This window comes from Apostichopus japonicus, chromosome 15 (assembly GCF_037975245.1).
Source record: "Apostichopus japonicus isolate 1M-3 chromosome 15, ASM3797524v1, whole genome shotgun sequence".
Taxonomy (NCBI): Eukaryota; Metazoa; Echinodermata; class Holothuroidea; order Aspidochirotida; family Stichopodidae; genus Apostichopus; species Apostichopus japonicus.
This window is the reverse complement of record NC_092575.1, coordinates 18954741-18979308: the sequence shown is the minus strand read 5'-3', so window position 1 is coordinate 18979308 and position 24568 is coordinate 18954741. Positions and strand designations below refer to the sequence as shown.

Genomic DNA, 24568 nt, shown 5'->3' with positions numbered 1-24568 from the left:
AAGAATTTGTTCAAACAAAGTTTCATGGTCAAGAACCGTAGTTTTGTCCCCCAAAAAGAAATGACCCAAAGTAGTCCTTAATTTAGTGATTTTTTTTAAGTGTGCTGTATTTTTGTCACCATTTTTTTCATTCTTTCAATTCCCCATGATCGACATTGTTGTGGTTGTTTTCTTTCCCATCGGAGTAAAATGTCCACATTTTTGTCCTCGTTGGTACTTTTCTGAAAACAATTCAATAGAATACAAACTTGGTATGGACCTTGAAAAGACTTCACAATGTTCCTTCTCAGATTTGGCATCGAACAGCTGATGATGATGTCATGTGACACCTTAACTCTGTTACCGTAATTCTGTCAGCCATCACTATGACTCAAATTAGAACCGCCATCCGGTACTTTTTGGTTTCAAAAGTGGTCAAGTAAACTGGTCCATGTTGATATGTTACAACTCACCACCACACAAAGCACAAACCATTTTGTTCTCTTCAATTGAACATGTTGAACTATATATTTGTGTGCATCTGAAAGTTAGAAATGTGCCCCCCCCCCCCTTCTCATAAATCACTGAGCCAGGAAGATTCTAAACTGCCACATTTTGGACCTAATTACTGTATTTACCATTACGGCATACTGTACGTACAAATCTGTTTGCTTTTATACACTACGATTTGCAAATTAAAGAAAATAAATCATTTTGGAAACATTAATAACTCGTCCGACCTTCATCAGAGCCTTACCATTTTTAACAATTGATGTATTTTAATCGAGTTAATTTGGTTTCACAAGGACAGGAAATTAGGTCTTTTGTCGACAACGTGAAAAAATCAGCCACGATCGAGAGAGACTACCGTATCTGCTCGAATTGATCATAAAATTAAAAGAACTCAATTATAGGTCTGAAATGTGGGTTTTGTTGTTAATAACTAATGTTATTGTTGCATAGACAATAGCTACTGTATCAAAACATTGTTATGCTGAGATGAAAACTCTTTCAATGTGAAATGTGTTTGTTTCTGTGCTTTTTTTGTATATTTTGGGCTAGATGCACTCAGAGAAACTGACAGTGGCTAAGATACTCAAGCAGATAATTCCTATAGTCTAAGGGAGATTGGCATCTCAAGTGTATAAACACAAAGGTCCATGGATAGGTTTGATTTCAGTAAAATATTCATGTGTATAGAATATAGATAATTGCCATAGTAACCAATTAGGAATTGAGTGCCAACCCAGTTAGCTTATATGAATGAGAGAACAGGCATTCAACCATTTTAAAAATTGTCATGTGACACCTGTGATTCGACCACGTTACTAGGGTGCTTTCTTAGTAACTGTTAATGGGCAAGTAGTACCAAATGGTATTATAGGCATAAATATTGCTGCTTTTTCTCATTCACATGGTAGATTTTGGTCTGATAACTTTGTGTATATACATGCCTCTTGTAGACTTGTGAGTTTTTTTTTTATCCCTTCCCATCAATCTTTCTATTCCTTAACACTATGGTATTCACCAATTAAATGGAATGTTTTATCAGATATTTCAAAACAAGTTATTTGACACAAAGTTGAAATTGCTATTGCACAGATGATGTAAAACTGAATAGAAGTTTAAAGGCATTGAAGACTCACACACAAAGAAACGTCTCATGCCGGTAATCTGACCTAGTTTCGAATGGGGTGTAACTGAAGTGTTAGACACCACCATCGATCCCAGAAAATACACACACAGCTTGCTGCCATCGGTAATTAGACACTAGTGTACAGTCAATACATGCAGCTACGGTCAATACCCACAACACAGTGTACAGAGCAGCGATGGACATCTCAGGTCTAGATGAAAGATAACAAGGTATCACGTTTCATTACTGCCTGCATTTTGTAGTGACACGAAAAAAACTTCACTTGCAAGCAATTGAAAGTTAACTTTTTCAGATGGCGGCACACGGTTTGGGGCAAGTCTTCAATGCCTTTATGTGTAGATTTGTAACCCTTATTATCATCATCAGTGTCTGACGATAAACAGGTGACATAAAATGTCAGTACAAAAATCTTGTAAAATGAACAAATGGAAATTGACTGGGAAATTATAAACAGACTGGAAAGAACAAAGTATATTTCGTCTAGAATGGACTAATTCATATAAGTGACCTCATGGTTACAATCCCTACAATGTACTACCAAGTGAGCCATCATCCAGCTGTTAGTTGGTGGTGATCCTAATATTATATAACCTTTACATTCAGTTGCGGAGCTAGGGGTACAGTATTGGTCAGGGGGGGCGAGAATGGTCTGTAGGGACGCTTTCGACACATCTAAGCGGAGCGCCACCACAGGTTGGCGCGGAGCGTAGAGAAATTTTTTGAGTAAAGATACACCCTAGATCGCCGGAAATGACCCTTTCTGGGCTTTGCTAATTTGCAGATAATGTGACAAATGTCAATAGGTAGATGAGAGCGCAATTAAAAAGTCAATAATCGCGAATAAGTAAAAAGTGGTAAAAAGCTCAAAAGGGCGCCAGCAGTCCATTTGAGTCCGTCAGGGGGGGGCATCCGCCCCCCCTGACTGTATGGACGCTCCCCCACTGTTTACATTGCTGGGAGTACCAGTCAGAAGTCACAGGTACATATTATCTTACACTCTTTGTAACCCGGCTGGGTCACTCCATGTAACACAGAAAATGGAAAATATTTCAAGAGAAGTTTGCCTTTTATTATTGTTGAAGTAAAATGATCAAATATGGTAAACTGACTAGGAAATGATAAAAGAAACTGGAAAAGAGCAAGACCATCGCTTGTTACAACACTAGGACTGGAACAAGTCACCTCAGTGTTACAAGTCATGCATTCTATGTACTGCGCTTATCCAGCCCTTCATGTTACCTTTCAAAATTCCTACACGACATGTAAACACTGTGCTTTATCTATGCTTCCTCTTCATATATTCTTTCCTTTATTTCTTGTCCATGCAGCTCTCTAGTTTGTTAATTGCCTCATCTGTTACCTTCTTTTGATGTTATACTACAGGTCTGGATAAAATTCTGTTTATTGTGATAGAGAAGCAGGGGTGAAGGAACCCGGTTGGGGAGGGGGGGCACTGGGGGCATGTGCCTTCACTGTTGTTAAAAACATGTTAAAAGTGCCCCTTTTGAAAATGAAAGGTGTCCCCTTTGGAATTTTGTATTCCCTATTAAAAAATGTCAATTTACACTGAGTTGTCTTATCTGTTATCTGAGGGTTCGGTTGAAATGTTAGCTACTGTATATGGCACTCCAAACATAAAACGGACTTGAGTTGAGTTCAAAGTCTGAGATTAATTGCCAAAGAGTTTAACTCCAGGAATCAGCGTCGGAGAAATTTTTCTTGGAGGCTTCTGAAAACTTTTTCTAACTACTCAGTTATGTCAGCTGAAACCATCCCCAAATTGAGGATTGGAACTTTTGGAAACTGACCTTCAGAAGTTGTTCCCCTCCCCCCCCCCACCTCCACCCCACTAGCTTCTTGACATGTTGCTACACCCCTGTAGATGAGTCCTTAGCATGGTTTACTCATATTGAGCGCAAACCCTGGCACATGCATTTGCCTGTACTTTGGTCACATGACCTCATTCAGCCTTCGTTTTTTGCTACAGTGTATGTGGTTTCACACAGTCTGCGTGCGGGGTCCGTGCTTTGTGTATTAATTTTTCCTGCTTCTTTGAGTTTGCAGTATTTCAATAAGATTATATACATGTCTGTTCCAGTGAATGGCAATGAGCATGGAAATATGGTATAATATACGTGGACAATGATTAGGCAAAACGGTGTTTGTTATGTGGTTTAATTGTAAATATTTAGCTAAGGAATGTCTGTTTTTTCCTGGAATTATGAAAATGGTATTTAAACTGCCATGTACACAGTGTTTGTACAGTATGAACCCAATGAAAGGAGATTTAATTAGCCATAAACCCCATCATCTCAGACAATGAAATGTATCCTTGCAAGCATGGATGTAGAAAGGGGGAGAGGGGGGGGGTGGATGGACAGGGGGTAGGGTGTGCAAGGGACATGTCCCAGCAGGTTTGTGAAAAAAGAGGCACCGTTTCAAACTGCGAAGACTTCCCGTTTTGGTAATAAAAACTATCCTTTTCTATTTTAATATTTAATGTGCCCATTTGTTATTTACAAAGTATCCTTTTGTTGAGAAATCTTTAAAAAAAAGGTCCTAGTGCTGCCCCTAAAATTTGGTACTTCCCCCTTAGCTCCCCCTCCCCCAGATTAAACTACCCCTGATGACCCTGCTTAAAAATTACAATATCAGAATGCTTCATTAAAATTTGCATTGTCCATATATTGAACCCTTTTTTCTTTTAAAACAACAACTCTTCTTGTGGCATTTTGTGGAACACTCCAAAAAGAAGAAATAAATGTCTTGTTAACATTTGCTTGAAGTAATTATTCAAAAGTAAAGTTTGTTCATGTGTAAAGTTAAAATCCAGGTTAGGTTTCATTAAAAAGTGCAGAATATCGTCTAGCAATGCTGGCCGGCTGGCTGTTGCAATTAAAGAAAATTGTGATTCCTGGTATTGATCTAAGACAAATGAACATCTTTTTTCTTTTTCTTTTTTCATTTGGTCTTCTTTAAGTTGACCCCATCCTCCTTCTCATCACATAGCTTGATATAAAGATGTCTTTAATGAATATCAGAATAGTTTTAGATTATTTCAAAACTGGCACTCGCAGTCCACCGTTTTGTTATGTTATTTCGTGTACAGATGAAGATAGATCGAAAATGTATCGATCCAGCACTGTAAGAGTAATCCATCTGTTTCAATGCCTGTCCAGAGACCACGTTTTAGTGAAAGTGCAAGTTTAATTCAATGGAATATCCATCTTCAGTCATTGAACATAGTTTCGAATGGATGCACTATGTCAATGATTACTGTACTGACATGTATAGCGAACTGGTAATAAAAAACACAAAAATGCTCAGATCTCATTTGTTGCTATGGTTACACCTGTTGAAGATTGTGACATCATGTATCTATAGCGAGTGAAACAGCCGGACACTCCTTGAAAAGTGCATTTAGTATTCGTTACCAAGGTTGCAGATATTAATTGGTTTTTGGTCTATATGCTGCTTGTAAATTGGTGTGGTCAAATTGGAATTAAAAAAAAAAAACAATTATTCAAACTGGATTTCTTATTTTCCACAGTACAGTTTAAAAAACAAAAAAATACAGGCTATGAGGCAGTTATTTTAATGACCACGAATGTGAGAGAAGCCCGCAGGGGTTTATGGATCACATCATCATGCCAGGTGGCCATCAATTCAACATTTTAACTCAAATTTGGAATCTAAAACTAAAACTTAAATATCATGGATGTGTTACACCGGTGACACTGTTGCTGTTTAGTTTTGCATATTCATTATTCATATATTTCATCCATGGACAACACCGGTGGTACATTGAAACATAAAGCAAACCATAACATCAAACATTGTTTTTGCCTTCTTCGGTACACACGTAATCACTTTAATACTTAGACATATGCACGGCCTACATGACCTATTGACCTTTTGAGTATAACACCACTTTTTTCATCCATTTCATACATAGTGTTTGTACTGTCTGACGCAGGCCACAGACTTTCTGCTTTGGTAAATTCATTGAAACCAGTGGTTGTTTTATTGAGGTGTTAGCATTATTATATACATGTAAACCGACACTCTGAATAGAGATATTTTCTTTGTTGACTTCTTGATTTCTTGACGTCATACCTGGAGCAATGATTGCGGCCTTGAACAATTAATAGAAGCCATAACCTAGTATATATGTGAAAAATAGGATACTGGATTATAAATTCCAGTATATACTGTGTACCTATACTGTGCATTTGTATGTTTGTTGCTATGATAAAATGTCTGTCTACAGAACATTTACATACAGTATTACACTTTACAATGTCTATACCAATTTGTGGGAAGGGGGAATGGTAGGGGGTGGAGGTGGAGGGGGAGGGGGGAAAGAACGCTATAAACCTACCATATAAACATATCATATAAATAAAGTTAACAAGAGGAATAAAACAAACTTAATTCAGACTTCAACCATAGCTTTATCTGTACAGTGTTATTGCACATTTTAAGAGCATGATAAAAATGACCATTGAAGTCAGTTTTTGGAAAGTAACTTTCTGGACATCTTTTGCCCTGCTCCTAGGGCCGGACATTTTGTATAGAGAGACAGTCAGAGCATTTGTAAGGAATTTCATAGTTAAGAAAATAGGGCATCATGTACACTGGTAACCACACTCCCCTTCCTGTGACCTTTGATCCAGGGTCACCTTTGACCCATGACACCTTTGACTCAGAGGCATTGTGTTACACTACTAAAACTTTCATCTGAATCTGTCTTTTTGATTCGACCCTTTGATCTGTGTGTGAGTTTGATCTTATAAACTATATTATATACTGTAGGTTCAACTTGAGATTCATCCATAATGCAGTAGCCATGTGTAAAACCAGACTTGTACATGTAAACAACCATACTACAGTAACTCACAGATCTATAAATCTCCAGGGAATAGTCATGTATGGAAGCATAATTGCGAAGATATTAATTTTGCTCTATTCTCTGATTCTGTTCATACGGTGATGCATTTTAGTAATTTTTTTGTTATTCACGTAGTTGATTAATGTAAATGAGAAATAATTGAGTCTTGGGGAGAAAATAAGAAAAAAAAAAAAAAAAATTGAATTGGCAATGTAAAGGATATGGCTTGATTTAGAACTGCCATATTAGTTAAATGCTCTACTTTAAGTTGAAAGGAAATTGAAAAGAAAAATAGGAAAATGGGTCCCTCTACATTGTTGAATAATGTTTAACATTGAAAGGACTGAAGTTGAGATATAGGTGGTAATGGGGTACACAATGGGGAGGGGAGGAAATTAGTTGTTTCAAACACCATTCTTTTTAAGTATTTCTGGAGTATTGATACATTTTGATTGTTCATATTCTGAAAACTTTTTTCTCTCAGTTTTTCTGAGTGAAAAAGGTATTTTAGTCCTTTTTGAAAAGGTATTTGATTCCCTTCGTTTTCTTATTGATTAACTTTTTTCATTCTCTTATCATTCATTTCTTTTTCTTCTCAGCAACTGAAGCAGAATCTGTGAACCCTGCAGACAAAGCAGGAACAAGTGAGGATAAAAGTAGAAATGCCAAACCGTCCAAACAGGTCGCTAAAAATGGCGGCGGGTCAAAGGTCACGGAAGAAGATCCCGATGAGGCGATTGAAGCTGTCGTCTGCCAAGTAGATAGTATGAAGGATGGAGAGTAAGTGTTCCAAAAATGTTTCCAGTGGTATCATTACCTAATCATTTAGCCTTGAACACCATGGGTGTCAATTTGGTAAAGGAGGGAGTGGGGGTGGGGGGTCTTTGTCCCTCAAATTGTGTGCATAATTAGGCTTTGTGACAATTGACTGTGTTTTGTGTTGTTAAGTTTACAAGAGAAAATAAAAAATAATTGCATTGCATAATGGGAAAGTTCAATGGATTTTAAGAAATAGAAAGTTTACCGAAATAGAGACAGACAAAAAGAATTGTCAACCTAAAAATAAAATTAAACCTTGTTCTTCCAACAATTTAATAGAGTGCAGGTAATCAAATGACCAGTCAAAAGTTTGACACGATATAGTCAAAATTTGTAGTAAAAAATTCATCATTTTGAGAAAGAATAGTCAAATATTTAGATAAAAAGCGGGAAATTATGGCATAAAGAGTAGAAATTGTGATAAAAAAGAAAATTAGATACTTTAATATGAAATAGTCCAAAATTTTGAGATAACCGAAAGTTGAAACTGAAGATTGAGTCACACAGTAATATCTGCAAAACTAGCATTCTACTGGCAAAGATTCTGAACCTCCATCAGTTTTGTCCATAATGTACAACTTACCACCCTTTGCTCATTGCCATTCTTTACCTACCAATATAGGACATAACTTTTTCTTTAATGATATATTGATAATTTATGGTGTTTTACGCTTTCATTCAGGATGCGAGAAGTCGATGTAGCAGATGGAAAAGTCCTCCTGATCAAAGACTTAAATGAGTTCACCGCCATTGGACATAAGTGCTCACATTACGGGGCACCTCTGGCTAAAGGTTCGTTAACCATTGAAGATATGTCGCCCTCTATTTGATCGGTTTATTGCATTGTTTATTTAACTCTTTATTTAATTTATCTTGATATCAAAGAAAAAAAAATTTCTTAAGGATATATTTGTTATCATATTTATGATTATATTTTTATTTATATATTTATTTATATATTTTAATTATATTATCAAAAAGTTAAGGGAGAAAGAAGATACTTGTCTTTACTGATGAATAGTGAACACTCCTTCATTTCAAATGTAAACAGTGGATAGTGTGGAATCATGTCAGGGCAGTGGAGAGATTCATTTTGTAATTTTTTTATTTATGATACTTCAGCAAATATGAATGTAGACCAAGAAAGAGTTTCAAAGGCCCATATTTATTGGGAGGGGTAGGGTGGGAAGGTTTGGGTAGACCAAGATCATGGGAAAAGCACTAAGTATGATACCATTACAGTCCAGAATTGAAACTGAAAACCATTTAAGAGTTTTTCAACAACCATGACACAATTTAAGAATCTTGAGTTTAAAATGTCTAAAAGCAATAATGTCAACTTTGTAGATATAATGAAGATACCTTTAACCATAATGGAGCCCCTACTGGCTTTACCACCAGTTATGTAACTTTACTCTGTTCAAATAGAAATAAATGATGCTTTCTTGCATTTCATTTAGCCTAACATGTCTTCAGTTAATTTCATATTGAAAATATTTTTTTTTTTAATTTCTTCAGTAGCTTTCAAGGTAAATTGACTGAATTTTGTTGACAGACGAGGTGTTTGTGTTAAGTTGTAGTAGAGTAATATGCATTGGGTTCATTGATCTTGGCAGGTGTTTTGAGTAATGGTCGTGTTAGGTGCCCTTGGCATGGTGCTTGCTTTAACACCAAGACAGGAGACATAGAGGATTTCCCAGGTGTCGATAGCATTCCATGCTTTAAGGTGAGTACTGTTTCATTGAAGATGCATGAAATGCCTACTAGGGATGAATCAAATGTCTGTCGTATGCAGCATATTACGTTTATGTACATTATGTTCGTTGTATAGCTACAACAAATAAACATTTAATGCTTGCTTTTAGGTGTAGTTTGTAGTTTTATCCAAACCCTCTGGTTATTGCTTAAAATTTAAATATGATCACTTGATTGAATAAAATTTACTTATTTTTTGTATGACAATGTTAGAAGTATTCGTGAGGAGTCAATGCCTATCCTTGATGAACTCTGTAGACTGACACTGTTGTTTACACTATGTCCTATATATATATGCAGTCATGGATCTAGTTACATGGTTCTAGTAACATGAAAACTAAAGACAGTTTGATATTTTATCCGCCATCAGAAAAGAAACTTTGTTCCTGTCTGTGCGTGTAGGGATTTATGTAAAGGAAGTACTGCATACAAAAACCACTAAAGGCAAACCTGATCAACTTGATGTACATGTTTTATTTCTTGCAGTAGGCAAATGTAATCTTTGCAATGGTAATGACATGAATGGGTGAGCGTTTGTGTGGTTTTGGTGCTCTTGGATTGTACACATGATAACTCAACAAGCGCATGATTGATTTAACTTTTTATTTATTTTTATGTGGATTCTTCTAAGTGATTTCACCATCCCTATGGTCTTTTATATCTGAATTTGTAACAGAGGGTAGAGCCTATATGGTGTCATGATAAAGGCATATCGATAAAGCATTCCTGAAAGGGTGTGAAGACTCACGCACATAGAAACGTCTCATGCCGGTAATCTGACCTAGTTTCGATTGAGGTGTAACAGAAGTGTTAGACACCACCATCGATCCCAGGAAAATACACACACAGCTTGCTACCGTCGGTAATTAGACACTAGTGTACAGGCAATACATACAGCTAGGGCCAATCCCCACAACACAGTGTATATAGCAGTGTGGACATCTCAGGTTTAGATAAAAGATAACAAGGTATCACGTTTCATTACTGTCTGCATTTTGTAGCTAAAAAGAAGAAAACGTCATTTGCAAGCAACGAAAGTCAACTTTTTGAGAGCGCGGCACGTTGTTTGGGGCAAGTCTTCAATGCCTTTAAACATTTCACAGCCCTGCCTCCTTACTGAAAAGAGGAGGGGACTAAGGGGTTAATCAACGGTCTAGCGTGCGTTACTCACAGGATTAATGCACGATCGGGGGATAATGCAAGCGATGCACGAGGGCGGAGCGTTGCGGAGCCCGAGTGCATCCAGCGATAGCATTAACACCCGGAGTGCATTAATCATGTGAGTAACGCACGCTAGACCGTTCATTAACCCGGTTCATTCATACACTACCATTTGTGTGGGGGAAAAATCATAAAACAAAACATTTTTGGGTACATATAACCAAAGATTTATTAAAGTGATGCCCCGTAATTTTACCGTGCGTTACTCACAGGATTAACCACGGTCAGCTGACCTGAATGGACCAATAGGATTTAGGAATCTTTACTAAGTATGAATGAACTTCCCTTAAACCCCCTCCCCAATGTGGATGTCAGCACCATGCTCATGTTCATATTCACGACAGAGGATAGAGCCTATATGGTATATCATGAACAGTCATATTAATACAAGTTTGTGTATCTTTAATTCCCTGACTCCTAAACATTCTGTTTTGCCCCCTCACACCACGAAGGCTGGCTACGTGGTTGGGTCAGTACTTGAAGATCTTGTCTGCCGTGTTACAGTAAATACCATCATTGGCAATGTGGCAAGGGATTACTAATCCGTTTGGATTTCAGGTGTTACAAATATTCTTGCTGTAAATATTTATTATTATTTATATGATATTATTTATTATATCATTCCTCATTTTAGGTCAGAGTGGAAGGAAGTGATGTCATAGTTGAAGCACAAAAGAAGGTAAACAATTGGATTTTTTTATTTTTAAAGTAGCAACTGAGCATTTAAACAGTAATATTCACAGTTTGCACAGCACATTCTTATACCTGTGCCCACTGTAATATTAGATTCCCATTTATCTAGAGTAAATTATAAGGGTGAATATTTGATACCATGCACCCTTCCAATTCAGGTCTTGGAAAATATGACTTCCTTCTCATCCATCCGTGTGTCAAAATTCAGATATTACCCTCACCCTATCCCTCCCCTCCCCTCACCCCGTAATTCTCTTTGATACAAATCCCTTTGTACTCTTTGCTCTCATATGATTCATTTGGGGGGGGGTGGGGGAAGGGGATGGGAAAGATTGTGGGATGTGACATATTTACACACAAAAGTGTTCTATCTTAAATTCTGTGATATTATTAGATAAGAAGGCAAGTTAAATAATTTGTTGTTCTTCTCATTGTTTGTGGGAAAGCTTTTTGGGAATTTTTTTTTATTGACTTAAACCAATTCAGCTAAGTCAGGTACAATAAAGTAAGGCTACTGTATGTATTGAATACTTATTTTACAAAGATATCACTACCTGACGATGTCGTTACCAGTAGATTGCAGTGAGAATCAAAGGGAAGGACCTCTTTGCACCTCTGCCTTCCCCATCCTCCCCTCTTGTCACAAGATAGTCAGATGGCCTTAGTGCCCTAAATAATGAACCAAATGTTTTTATATCAAGATATATACTACTCTTCACAGATTCACATTTACTGGTGATGCATTTATTTTTTTCTCTTCCAAAACTTACAGCAACTTCAGTCACATAGAAGGATTAAGAAGATGAGCCTAAGATCAGCAGATAATGACAAAGTGTTTTTGATTATTGGTGGAGGTAAGGTTATCTTCAATGGAGTATTTCTGGCTACATGGTGACATTTTATTTTATTATTATGGTTCTTGTCGGCTAGGTATATTTCTTTGGCAAAATAATGCACATTTGGTAGAAAGCATGTAGGAGTGGTATCTTAGTTTTATCCATCACAATCTTAAAATCAATATGAAATATTCTGTCAGCTTTGAAGAGACAAAGGGTTGGACTTTAATGAAAGTATAAAAAATTAATGTTTTACATTGCTGCATATTTCTCAACTGTACAAAGCTGTAACTCTGTTTAAAAAGGAAGGTCTTGATTTATATTTTTGGGGAGGGGGAGGGTGGGGCAAGGAGGGCAGGAAATGAGAAGGTGAAAAGGAGAAACATATTGGATCAACTTGTATTGCAATAGTGGTGAATGGATGTTTTTCCTCCATTTTCCTTGTTTTACAGTAATTTTGTTTTCTTCTACATTTAAGGTGGTGCAGGGTTAGTCTGTGCTGAAACATTAAGGCAGGAAGGATTTGGAGGTCGAATCGTCATAGCAACAAAGGAGAAACATCTACCATACGACAGACCGAAACTGAGCAAAGTTAGTGAAAACAAAATAAAATTCACTGAATCAGCAATTTAGCAAAATGGAAGACTGATTCATTCATTTCATTTTCATTTTCATTTATTTCGTCTATACATAAGAACAATAGAACAAAGTGGTTAAGTATAAACAGGACACTAGAAAAACAATAGTAGTTTATCGAGCTAGCGACCAAAAAAAAAAAAAAAAATTTGTTTCCTTTACATTAAAGGTGGTGCAGGGTTAGTCTGTGCTGAAACATTAAGGCAGGAAGGATTTGGAGGTCGTCCACTTCACATTTAATATGTTACTAAATTGCAACACTCTTAATTGATTCTGCATCTGTTAACCTGAGGCAAGATAACAGAGGGCTGTTTGTTTTTGCTTTACTGGGACATTTTTTAAAACCTTTGGACATTTATCACTAAAGAAGCATCAGTTTTTGCAGAAAAAAAAACCTTTGATATAGTTGACGTTGGTGTGTTTCATTAATAACCTGTTTTGATACCTTTAATTTGGTATCTTCTCTTTACTTTCCTTTCTTGTTTTTGCTTCTTTGCTCTTTTCTGTTTTCAATTTGATTTGTTTTGTTTTGTTTGTTTCTAAACTATAAGTAAGTAAGCTACGTGATGTCAATTCCAATGACAGAGAAACAGTTATGAATTATGTGATATGTTTTCATTTTGACATATTTTTGTTTTGTTTTTGGTTTTACACAGGCTATGGAAGGCTCAGCTGAAAGCATCCAGTTAAGAAAAGATGATTTTTTCCTGGTCTACGACATTGAGGTCAAATTAGAACATGAGGTCGTTTCCATAGAAGCAGAACTCAACACTGTCAAGTTTCAGAATGGCGATTCCTTGTCCTTTGAAAAGCTTCTCATAGCTACAGGGGGAAAGTGAGTTAAATTGCCATGCTTTGATTGTGAGCTATCCAGGTGTGTCAAAGGTCAAGAGGTTTGTCTTGACAGTGGTATGTATGTATGTATGTATGTATGTATGTATGTATGTATGTATGTATGTATGTATGTATGTGTGTATGTATGTGTGTATGTATGTGTGTATGTATGTATGTGTGTATGTATGTGTGTATGTATGTGTGTATGTATGTATGTATGTATTTGTATGTATGTATTTAGATCCTCCTGCAAGCAGGAACTCGCGAAGAAGCCTCATTGGCTTATCAAAGCCGCAAGCTGACCGAAGTCAACAACTCTGTAACTGGACAACATACATTAATCTTGGAGTGACTCGAACCAGGGACCTTATGATTGGATGGGGGTGGTGAAGAAAGGCCTAGAAGGATACAATGGTGCTGTCAGTATGAACAAGAATTATTGAGGAAAATGGAGGAGAGCAACTAACACAGCAAATTGATGAAAGCGATGTATAAACCTAAATACAGTAAATTGGTGTTTTTTTGCATATTTACTGCTTAGCTAATAACAAATGTATTTTGCACTATGAACCATAGAACATGCAGTTAGAGATGTATTTAGCCTCATACATCGACTGATGAATCAATGCTGTGGACCTTATTTCTTTTTTGTTTAGGTGGGAAAAGAAAGTTTGGGGAAAGGGGTTGTTTTGCGGAAAAGTTTGGGAAACAAAATATTATAAGTTTTGTAAGTCTTCCCATTTTGCCCACTGTAAAAGGCTCACTGTCGCTGAAAGAAAATCTGTCATTTGTACACAAATTTTAGAAACATTTCTCAAAATCCCCTCTCCCGAAAAGTGGGACAATATGTTAAAAGCCTTGTCTTTCTTTGCAGACCTCGAACCTTAGATGTACCAGGGAAGGACTTGAAGAATGTCTGTTCTTTAAGAAGTCCCGATGATGCCAACTACATCGCCCAGCTCGGAAACGGAAAAAATGTAGTTATCGTCGGATCGTCCTTCATAGGTATGGTATTTATCCACCTATGACATTGTACGGATTGAATTGTTTGTGAAGTTGTTGATGTATTGCTGCCAGGTGTGAAATTACCCACAGTGTGAATGGCAACTGCCTTTGTTCACAGGTCGTAACCATGGTGATATTGATGTCTGTTAGACTGAGCATTTGTGTTTTTGTTGCACAAAGAATAGAAGACATTCTACCCTGTCTCCTTTCATATTCTTAAGAATTTGTGAGGGAGGAACCATTTATGGTTTCTTTCAAGGTAGCTACACTTTCATGGCACAGCAATTGGCTGCAGGCTTACATGTCTCCCCCCCCTGCCATTTATCCAACACTCCATTGTTCAGAAGGTTGACAGGAGATGCAAAAGTGTCGAGTAGTACTTGGAAACAAGGATTTTTACATTGGTTTACCCCTCAAGTAATAAGTGTCTATCTGGCTATTGGTTTGTGATCAGTATAGGCTGTACCCCTATATACACCCCCTATATAAAACTGACCCCACAGTGAAGGCTGGAATTGTATCATAGATCTGATGAATTAGCACACTTTTGAGAAAGTCTTTAGCCAGCTTCAGTTGAAGTACATCTTTGCTTGCCAGCAAGGCAGGAACAACTGTTGACATCACTGGCAGAGGGGTGGGGGGGGGTGATCTTATAACATTTCCACCATGTATTTCCCATCCATTTGTGTTCTGTTGGCTGTTTGGGTAAGAAGGGATGGATATATGGTGGGTCTTGACGGTGAGTTTGCTGAATTTGAGGTGTGTAATTCGTTCCTCGTTCTGTCTTTGCAGGAATTGAAGTGGCATCTTTTTTCTCTGGTAAAGCTGGTTCTGTCACTGTCATAGGAAGAGGTTCAGTGCCTTATGCCGCAACCTTAGGCGAACAAATTGGCGGGGCCGTAAAAAAGGTTGGTTATATATTTTTCTCATTTTCTGTATTAAAATTGTTCCTTAGAGCTTGCGAGATAATGACACCTTGCATCGTTAGGAATTTACAAAACCCCGAGTACAGTATTATTTCCAAAGTAGTCAGTACAGGGGGCCTGAAGTGTGGATCATACCAACGCAGTTAAGGTGCTCCGAATTAAAACATCCAATCTAGTCGTGAGGAGGCAGATGAGTGTGTAACACAAGGGGTGTGGATCCATCAATGTTGTGAGAGAGTGGTGGCCAATTGGCTAAGGCGTCGGACTCGTGATCCAAGGATTGCTGGTTCGATTCCTGCCTAGTTCATTACGTTGTGTCCTTGGGCAAGATGCTTTATCTCACTTGCCTCTCAACCCAGGGGTTAAATGGGTACCTGTGAGGTAACTTGTCATTGGGCGCAGACTGGAGGGATTGTCTCTGGGACAGGTTATCATTGACCAGGGGTAATATAACGTCTGTAAAGCTCTTTGAGACCTATCGCTGGTATAAAGCGCTATATAAAGAGCAAATATTATTATTATTATTATTGTGTAATTTCATTTGATTCTAAATATTTAGCTGCATACATCTGTTTTGCTCAAACCGATGTACGGTGTAGAAAAAGGTGACCATGATTTGCACTCAGGCATCGCTTAACTTTTAACGATGTTTTTTCCACATATAACCCTACTTTGATAGCATCAAATTTGAGTTAAAATGTTGAATTGGAAGCCACCGAGGTGTAAGTTGTAATCCATAAGCCCTTGCTGGCTTCTCCCACATTTGTGGTCGCTTAAGCGTCGTAAAAATAACTGCTGATTTTTATTATTATGATTATTATTATCATCAATATCTACTGATATTTATCTCGCTACCCTCAATTAAATTCTGGATCCTACCACTGATGGGAACAAAATTTTGCCCGAATTCAAAGTGTTTTTTTTTTTTTTTTTGATTTCATGTAAATTTTGTAATTTTCTATGAAAAAAAATATTGCATTGAATAAGAGCAATAACAACCTGAAATGTACAAATTGTTTCGACTTTTTATTTCCACGATCTATCTCAGACGGCTAAAAAAGTCATTTAATTTTTTACATTTATTCAACCTCAGCTTGCAGAGGAGAAAGGGGTCAAATTTCACATGAACTGTTCTGTGAAAGAGTTCAAAGGTCAGGACGATGTTCTTTCATCCATTGTATTATCTAACGACGAGGAGATACCGGCAGATGTCTGCGTTTTAGGGGTCGGGGTCACCCCGGCAACGGAGTTTCTGCAAAATAGCGGACTCAGGTTCAGCAGTAAAAATAATGTGATTGTCGATAAGGTATGTGAGACACAAGAAAGCTCGAAAAGAACTTTAAGAGTGTGAAAATGTAATGATTAAACACTCTCTCGTTAAGCAGATTCTTTTGATATTTTTATTTTGAAGATTAAGCTGTTAAGGTCTTGTATTCTCCTTGTCAAACCATTTAAATCAATCATGTGGATTGGAAAATAAGATTAGAATAAATGACAAGGAAGTCTGAAGCAAATGTTGACGGGATAATGTTAACAGATATTACTTTTCCCTCTTATTACTCTCCTCTATTATATTACTCTCCTCTTCCCCTGTTGGTTTCTTTCTTTCTTCTCTCCATCCCTTGTCTACTAACCCCCTTACATCTATCTCTTTGTGTTCACCATGATCGTTAACCTGTCTGTATTCTGTGTGTGTTTTTGTCCCTTCTGTTACTGTTACTTGCCATTTAGCCTTTGAAGAAGATCCTGCTAGGATCGAAACGTCAGGCCAACTTACTTTTACACAGATATTACATTTACTAGAATGTTACTTTAGCGAATGCTTTCCAGTCCCCGGTAACCATGGTGTTGCTATGGGAACTGGTCAAAAGGACTATGGAACACACCCTTCATATTTAGTACAAATCAAGAAAGCCATAGAGAATGGACTAGAGGAGAAAACCACCTTGAAAAATCCAAATTGCTTTCACTGATTATACTTTTGGTGACCTTTCTTAAAACTGTTAACAAGAATGTTTGGTGTTTTGAACTGTTTTCCTTGTTGTTTATATTCAGTGCTTGGCATTTGTGTCTGGCTTACAAGTGTGTGATTTTATTAGTAAATTTATGGGATTTGAATAAATAAGAAAAACTTACCAGGAGATGTGTAGAAAATAAAGATAAATGCAATATCGTAAAGGATGAATACGTTCTCATTTTGATGTCGACTAAACATTTATTTTGAACTCTCGACATGTACGATACAAAGAAGAAGAAGGAAGAAAAAAGAACTAATAAATTTGTTTGCCTTTTATATTTTAAAGATATTAAAGTATGTTAAAATTAAAATCCTCTTTATAATACATAATGTGCCATCAAGTTGTGATATTAATATTTGCATCGTTTTTTCCTGTCGCAGTTCTTATGTACTAACAACCCCGACATTTACGCAGCTGGGGACATTGCAGAGTTTCCATTACGTCTGAACAACAATTCACCTGTAAATATAGGACATTGGCAAATTGCACATTACCACGGTAAATTAACTTACTATTTTCTTTTTTGTCCCCCCCAAAAAAAAAATCTGACATCAATAAATTTACAACAGTTTATCGTTTTTCGTTGTACCAACCCAGTTACATTACATCCTTGTTGATTTTCAACCTTCTCAGAGCTTTTGTGCATATTTACCTCCATATTATTTATACAGTGCTTTTTCTACCCCTATTTGCACCCATCCTCTCCCCTCAACCTGTTTTTAAGAAAGAGTCAGTTTTAGCCCTCTGGAAGCTGTTTTTCACTTTCTCTAATGCAAACTATTTACTTAATTCTTAACATTTATTTCTTGTTTATTTTTGATTTATTTAGTTTTTTGTTTACTACGTTTAGGGTTTTATTTATTATCGTTTAGTATTGGGTGTTTATCACTATCTGTTTTAGGCTTTTACAATTATTGTCTTACTGTACTATAGTTTCTCATACTTATTTATATTTAAACATTGACTATATAATCTATTGTACTATTTACTTACTTCTGAGTTTGTTTTGGACTATTGCATTGTGGGCTTTTTTTTAATTTTTATTTTAATTTTTTTTAGTTTCGTTAAGTACGGGTGTTTTTATATTGTTGCTTTTTATATTTTTTGCCTTATTGGTTCTATATATTTAATATTTTGGTGTTTGTTACTAGTTGTTTTTGGTTTTACATTTGAAAAGCGCTTTGAGCAGCTTTTGCTGATTATGCGCTATATAAATATTACTTATTATTATTATTAACATCTTCCATTGTTGTTGTTGATTATAGGTGAATGCTATCACTTGTCTTAATGCAGTATTATATAATGCAGTGATTATATAAAAGCAAATATTATAAATATTATATATTATATGATTCTCCTTTTCGAACAGGTCGAGTCGCAGCTCTCAACATGTTTGGTCACGAAACAGAAGTAGAGACTGTTCCATTCTTTTGGACAGCTATATTTGGAAAGAACATAAGGTTTTCAGGTAGGTTATCCCTTCAAATTTGTTGCTTTTAGGACAAAGTTAAGAACTTAAAAAGGACGATTTTTTTTAGGCACAAAATTAGTTTGGATATGTTGTTGACCGTTAAGAAAACAAACATTGCTATAAGTCCAGGATGGATTTCTTTAGAACGTGATTACATTTTTATATTTAAACTGGAATGATTAAATGAATAAATAAGTGAATACAATGCATTACATATTTGTCAAGGACGAAGCGTGTTGAAGGGTTGTCATGGTTGCTCTGCTGTTTACATTAAGTTTAAATAACATGTTTAGATTGAGTTATTAGAATTGATAGAACATTCCAGTAACTTTAACATTTAGGCCTGCATAGAGGAGCCAATGTTATCATCAACCTTAAAGCCTCAAAGGCACATTCCAGAGGTAATTTATATAAAGAAATACCTAGAAAACCAAAAAAAAAGGTATAAAAACACAACTAGCACAGATATTTTCCTTTTTTCTTGGATTATGACATACCAAGCCTAAAATTCTGCCTAATGTTATCCTTTAACACAATCATACACTCTCTGCAATTGAAGTAGCATTTTCCATTGATTTAGTTCCGAATTCCAGTCACAAAATTAAGACTAATATTTTAGACCAATTCAGTTAATAACATTGTCTTCATGTAATTGAAATAAGCACACAAGTTTGGGTCATTCCATAAACTGGCAGTCCAATTCTGTGACATTCTTAGCATCCCTGTTATGCACTTCACAAACTAGGTGTATAATTGCCCTAGAAAACAAAACATTTGTGCAAGTCAAGAGAGAAACACAAAAACCTCTGAACTAGCTTATCTACTGCAAAAGGACTTTGTAGGTAACTGCATCCGTGTCCTGAGTTTTGATCCAAGCAGAATTTTCTTCAAAGGGCTAGTCTTTGAAGAAGATTCCGCTAGATTCGAAACATCAGACTCTCTAAATTTTGATAAGATTTGTTACTCTTGAGGAAATGGCTGTTGTGCCAAGACACATATTTGTCTTACCTCTTTACCATTTGATACCCAGCTTTACAGGGACACTAAAATGTCACTAAGTGGATCTTCTGTTGATGGAAGGGCTTTAACTTGGACTGACCAAATAATCTGTTTTTCTAGAAAGAATTTGTAGAAGTAGAAAAAAAACAAATTATATTTGTCAGTTAACATCATCTACTATTTCTATTTTTTCTTCATGCTAGGGTACAACCACGGCTATGATGATGTCATCATCTCAGGTAGCCTGCAGGAACTGAAATTTATTGCTTATTATGCAAGGTATTTTACTCCTTTCCCTTTCTTTAATTCATTTTTATAGTTAATCTTCTCCAGGGGTATCCATCAACATACATATACATACATACGTATACATACATAACATACACAGAACTTTCCGTTCCCTGTTTCCTCTCCCCCTCCTCCTTTCCCTTTCTTCTGTCCTTTTTCACCCCTCCCCTTTCCCTCTCCCACACACCTCAATAAACTTGGAGTTGTGAAATTGGTTTCTTTCATAATTTATCTTTTCTATTAATACAGGGAGGGGATTCAAGACAAGCAAACAAATAGGTGTCTTTATGATAAATTTAAGATTGAAGATTTTACATTCAGATCTCCGCAATTTGAACAATCTTAATATTTTTAAGAAGAATTTAAAGACTTAATTTTTTTTAAATGATTAATAGAGTGATTTATTCTTTTATGTTTTTTTTTATGATCTTACCTCTCTTCATGCTATTGTACATTTATATGATAATTTTAAGCTCTAACATTTTATGCTGTACAGAGCTTGGACATTTCATGGAAAGTGCTTTATAAGAAGTTTATATTATTATTATTATTATAATTATTATAATTATTATTATTATTATTATTATTATTATTATTATTATTATTATTATTATTATTATTATTATAATTATTATTATTATTATTATTATTATTATTATTATTATTATTATTATTATTATTATTATTATTATTATTATTATTATCATTATAATTATTATAATTATTATTATTATTATTATTATTATTATTATCATCATTATTATTATTATCATTATTATTATTATTATTATTATATGAAACAGTCTTGCTGATTTCCTTGTTGTTTTAAAACTACCGATGTGATTATAGCAGCATTAGTAATATGTAGATTAACAGTGCTGTAAAGTTGTCCTAAGAGCCTTTTATGTATGAATGTATAAATGTCCTTGTTGGTAGCCAGGGGTCATCCTATACTATGGAGCGGGTAGTATGTAGGTATTGAATAACAAAGCTTAAACTGGTGTCAAATTATAATAACAATGGGCCTGGATTCAGCCATTTTACGACTCTAATAAGCAACTTTATATACCCATGTGGTAGAAACAGAATGGTTTGTAACTTAACACTTCATTTCAGGTGGCTATAGAATTTACAAGTTTAGCTCATATTAAAGGTTTTTTCTACACTTAGGATAACCATTACATGTTATGCAGGGATAATACTTTGATTGGTACATTTATGTATATTGATCTGCATTAACTATATTAATGATATGTGTCTTTGTTTCTCATAGAGGTGACTACATAGTTGCCATAGCAACCCTGAATTCAGATCCAGCTGCGTCTAAATTTGCAGAGTTCTTAGCAAGCGGTAAACGTCTCAAGAAATCCCAAGTCACGTAAGTTTGTCATTTTTTGGGGGGGAGTTGGTTGATTAAGGGGAAGGGGGGAGGGAAGGGCTTGACAAAACAATGGTTGAACTTACAGGGACAACAACTTTGCACACAAGAGGTTATTTTTGTTTTCAGTTCCATTCAGTTATTTATATATTCGAAGTAATGGTAACTATAGAAATACAAATATCTCCTTTGGAACAAATGCCAGTTTCTAAAAGGGTAAAATGATTGTGAAGTAAATAAACACAAATTTATCCTATAAATAAAGAACGTTTGAAATAGTAGAGATATCCATTTATTCTTTATTTTACATGATGGATTTTTGTCACTTATTAACTGGAAGTTTATCCCTTTGAAAATGAAAGTTCTGATTCTTAATGAACTTCTTTTGAATCTCCTTAATTGATTTCCCATTGTTTTGTTTTTTCTTTCAGGTCAGAAGATCCAGAATCGTGGCAAAGTAAACTCTAGTCTCATTTGTAAATTTTTATTATCATCTCAGAAAGCTCAATTTTCTTTTAAGAGGGTTCTGCCATGTTCTTTGTGTTTGACAAAGAAAATATTTGCATATTTTCTACTGTATATGAGACATTTTTATCATGAATGCACATTCCAAAATGTATGAACTGTATGTAAACCATCCATCTTTTCATAGCTAGGAATATTTTAACTACATTCCTTAATTTTTTGTTTCTCTCCCTGTTTATTCTTGTCCCATATTTCCACAGAAAATACTATAGACTTATGCCTTGATGATTCTCAAACTAGACAAGAACTATGTCATAATTTTTATATCAAATTTTACTAGTATAAACAATTTTTGTAGTATTTAATTTATTAACTTTGGTATTTACGAATACAGGGTGAAGGATTTGATTCCATAGAGATGTTTCCTTAAACTTCTCACAGTTTCCTAAACTTTTCATAATATTTCAGATATTAATTAAACAAAATCTTTGTCTTTCATTTTACTTTGAATATCATATATGCTGGAAACAGTTGCTAGAAGAAACTCAAAACTTCAAGGGCATAACAAGAATTGATAAAATAGTAAAAATTATAGTATCATTGTGATTTTTCTTTGTCTTCTTAAATGATGCTGCTCCTAATTATTGCTGCGAGAGTTGTTTAAGCCCATTAGAACTATTCATTCATTCAACAAAATGAAGAGGTTGCTTGGTGTGGCCTGAGGCAAGTCAAACCTTTCTTGATAAGACGCCTGTCGTCAGTGGCGGAGCTAGGGGTATTGGTCAGAGGGGGCGAGAATGGTCTGTAGGGGTGCTTTCAACACTATCTAAGTGGAGCGCCACCACAGGTTGGCGCGGAGCGTACAGAATTTTTTTGAGTATAGATACTCCCTAGATCACCGGAAATGACCCTTTCCGGGCCTTGCTAATTTGCAGATAAACGAAGAATAAATAGCCGTTAGAGCATTTTGTCAGGAAATTACACCAACAAAATGTGACAAATGTCAATAGGTATTTGAAAGCGCAATAAAAAAGTCAATAATCGCGAATAAGTAAAGAGTGGTAAAAAGCTGAAAAGGGCGCCAGCAGTCCATTTGAGTCCCTCAGGGGGGACATCCGCCCCCCCCAACTATATGGACGCCCCGCCACAAGTTAGGTTACGTCTCTTTAATGATAAATTCGATGATTTAGTTATTTGTTTATCGCATTTGTATGTTTTTTTTTAATATTTCCTTCTCATTGTTGTCAATCAAATGATTCCACAGAGAGGTGCCCAATGTAAGGTTCTACGCATGCTTTCTATTGTTGACCTAGAGTCTGTGCTTTTTGAAATTGTTTCATATGTATTTGAATGACAAAAAATCTTTTTCATTTAAATATGAGTGGATTTTATTGTTTCAAGTTCTTTTAAATTGTGTTCAATCTGACTTCATGAAAGTAACAAGGTTACTGATGGTTATTTAATTGTTCTGACAATTTCCCATAATCTATTGTTTGTGTTTGATTACAAGACAAAAGGGAAATTAACGATGTTGATATCGCACTAAAATTTGTCGAGCATTGTCAACACTCTTGTTTTGTTAATTAAAACTTTAGTCATTTGATCGATTTTCGTCTGGCCTACAAATGCTCTAATTGTTGTTATAACAATGACTTTATTGTTTTCAATGTTTTCAATGTATAGCTATGAGTTTTTTCCCTTTTTTTCCCTTGTTGCTGCAAAGCAATAAAAAGCCCATAGAACATTTATTTACGATGGATTATAGTAATTAAATGGTTATTGAACCACAATTAAAAGCATATAGAATGTTTATTTTCCATGGATTATTGTAATTAATGGTTTTTATTAAAGCCACAAACAGTTATTTGAATGTTTCTTTTGTCCTTCAGATATGTTTGAAGGTTAAGATGTTACTAGTTCAATTTGAGTTTATTCTATTTGCATTCAATATAGCAATACCACCATGGAAGCCAGTGAATTCAGCATTAGAACAATAAAAGTATATAAATATGAGCAGTGATGAAATATTTGTAGTAGACACAGTTTGTTTTAAGAACAGCTAGCATCTCATCGATAAAAGATGAACGAAAAATTTTCTAAAGTCAGGGTTCATATTTCAACGATTAGAGTATGTTTGTGAAGTTGTTAATGTTCATATAGGATAATTTATATGTTCTAACTTCATCAATACAAACAGAAACATTTAATCGGTGATGTAATTAAGCTGAAACAAAGTGTAAGGTATAGAGATAATGTAAAAAGTAAAGATCTAAGAGTAATTAAAAAGAAAGCCTCCTTGAAAAGTCTATGTCCACATCTTTAACAACATCCATTTGTACGAACATCGCAAGTACATGGTATTAGGAAAATTGCAGACTATATCTACATGAAAAAAGAATGAATAAAAAGAAATAAAGAAAACAAACAGAGAGAAAGAAAGAATGAAAATATATTAGAAATATGAAGACAAGAGTGACTAGCAATTAGTATCCAGAGTTTTCATCTATTTCAAAATATAACATATTTATGGTTCTTAGATCCATTTGGGCATAATATTTCAAATGTACTTGTCCAACAGTTTGAATTCATATACTGAGCAACCAAACAGTTCTTTAATTTTCCCAATGTCAACTGTGACTGTGGAATTCTAGGAGTCAGGGGTAGGATGTTTATTTTGGGGGGGTTAGGGGTAGGATG

The 24568-nt window shown here is 35.4% G+C and overlaps 1 protein-coding gene across 4 annotated transcripts in view; it reads left to right on the top strand.

The window, feature by feature from the left end:
- Positions 1-24568, top strand: part of LOC139980882 (apoptosis-inducing factor 3-like) — a 76491-nt gene extending 51923 nt beyond the window's left edge. For all 4 annotated transcript variants that reach the window (XM_071992884.1, XM_071992883.1, XM_071992881.1 and 1 more), the window contains 15 exons: positions 7127-7307; positions 8029-8138; positions 8963-9072; positions 10957-11001; positions 11788-11869; positions 12330-12442; positions 13144-13322; positions 14196-14326; positions 15119-15234; positions 16346-16558; positions 17651-17768; positions 18640-18738; positions 19944-20019; positions 21302-21406; positions 21838-24568. In XM_071992884.1, the coding sequence (XP_071848985.1) occupies positions 7127-7307; positions 8029-8138; positions 8963-9072; positions 10957-11001; positions 11788-11869; positions 12330-12442; positions 13144-13322; positions 14196-14326; positions 15119-15234; positions 16346-16558; positions 17651-17768; positions 18640-18738; positions 19944-20019; positions 21302-21406; positions 21838-21874 (1715 nt within the window). In that variant the 3' untranslated portion in view covers positions 21875-24568. The remainder of the gene's footprint in view (positions 1-7126; positions 7308-8028; positions 8139-8962; positions 9073-10956; positions 11002-11787; positions 11870-12329; positions 12443-13143; positions 13323-14195; positions 14327-15118; positions 15235-16345; positions 16559-17650; positions 17769-18639; positions 18739-19943; positions 20020-21301; positions 21407-21837) is intronic.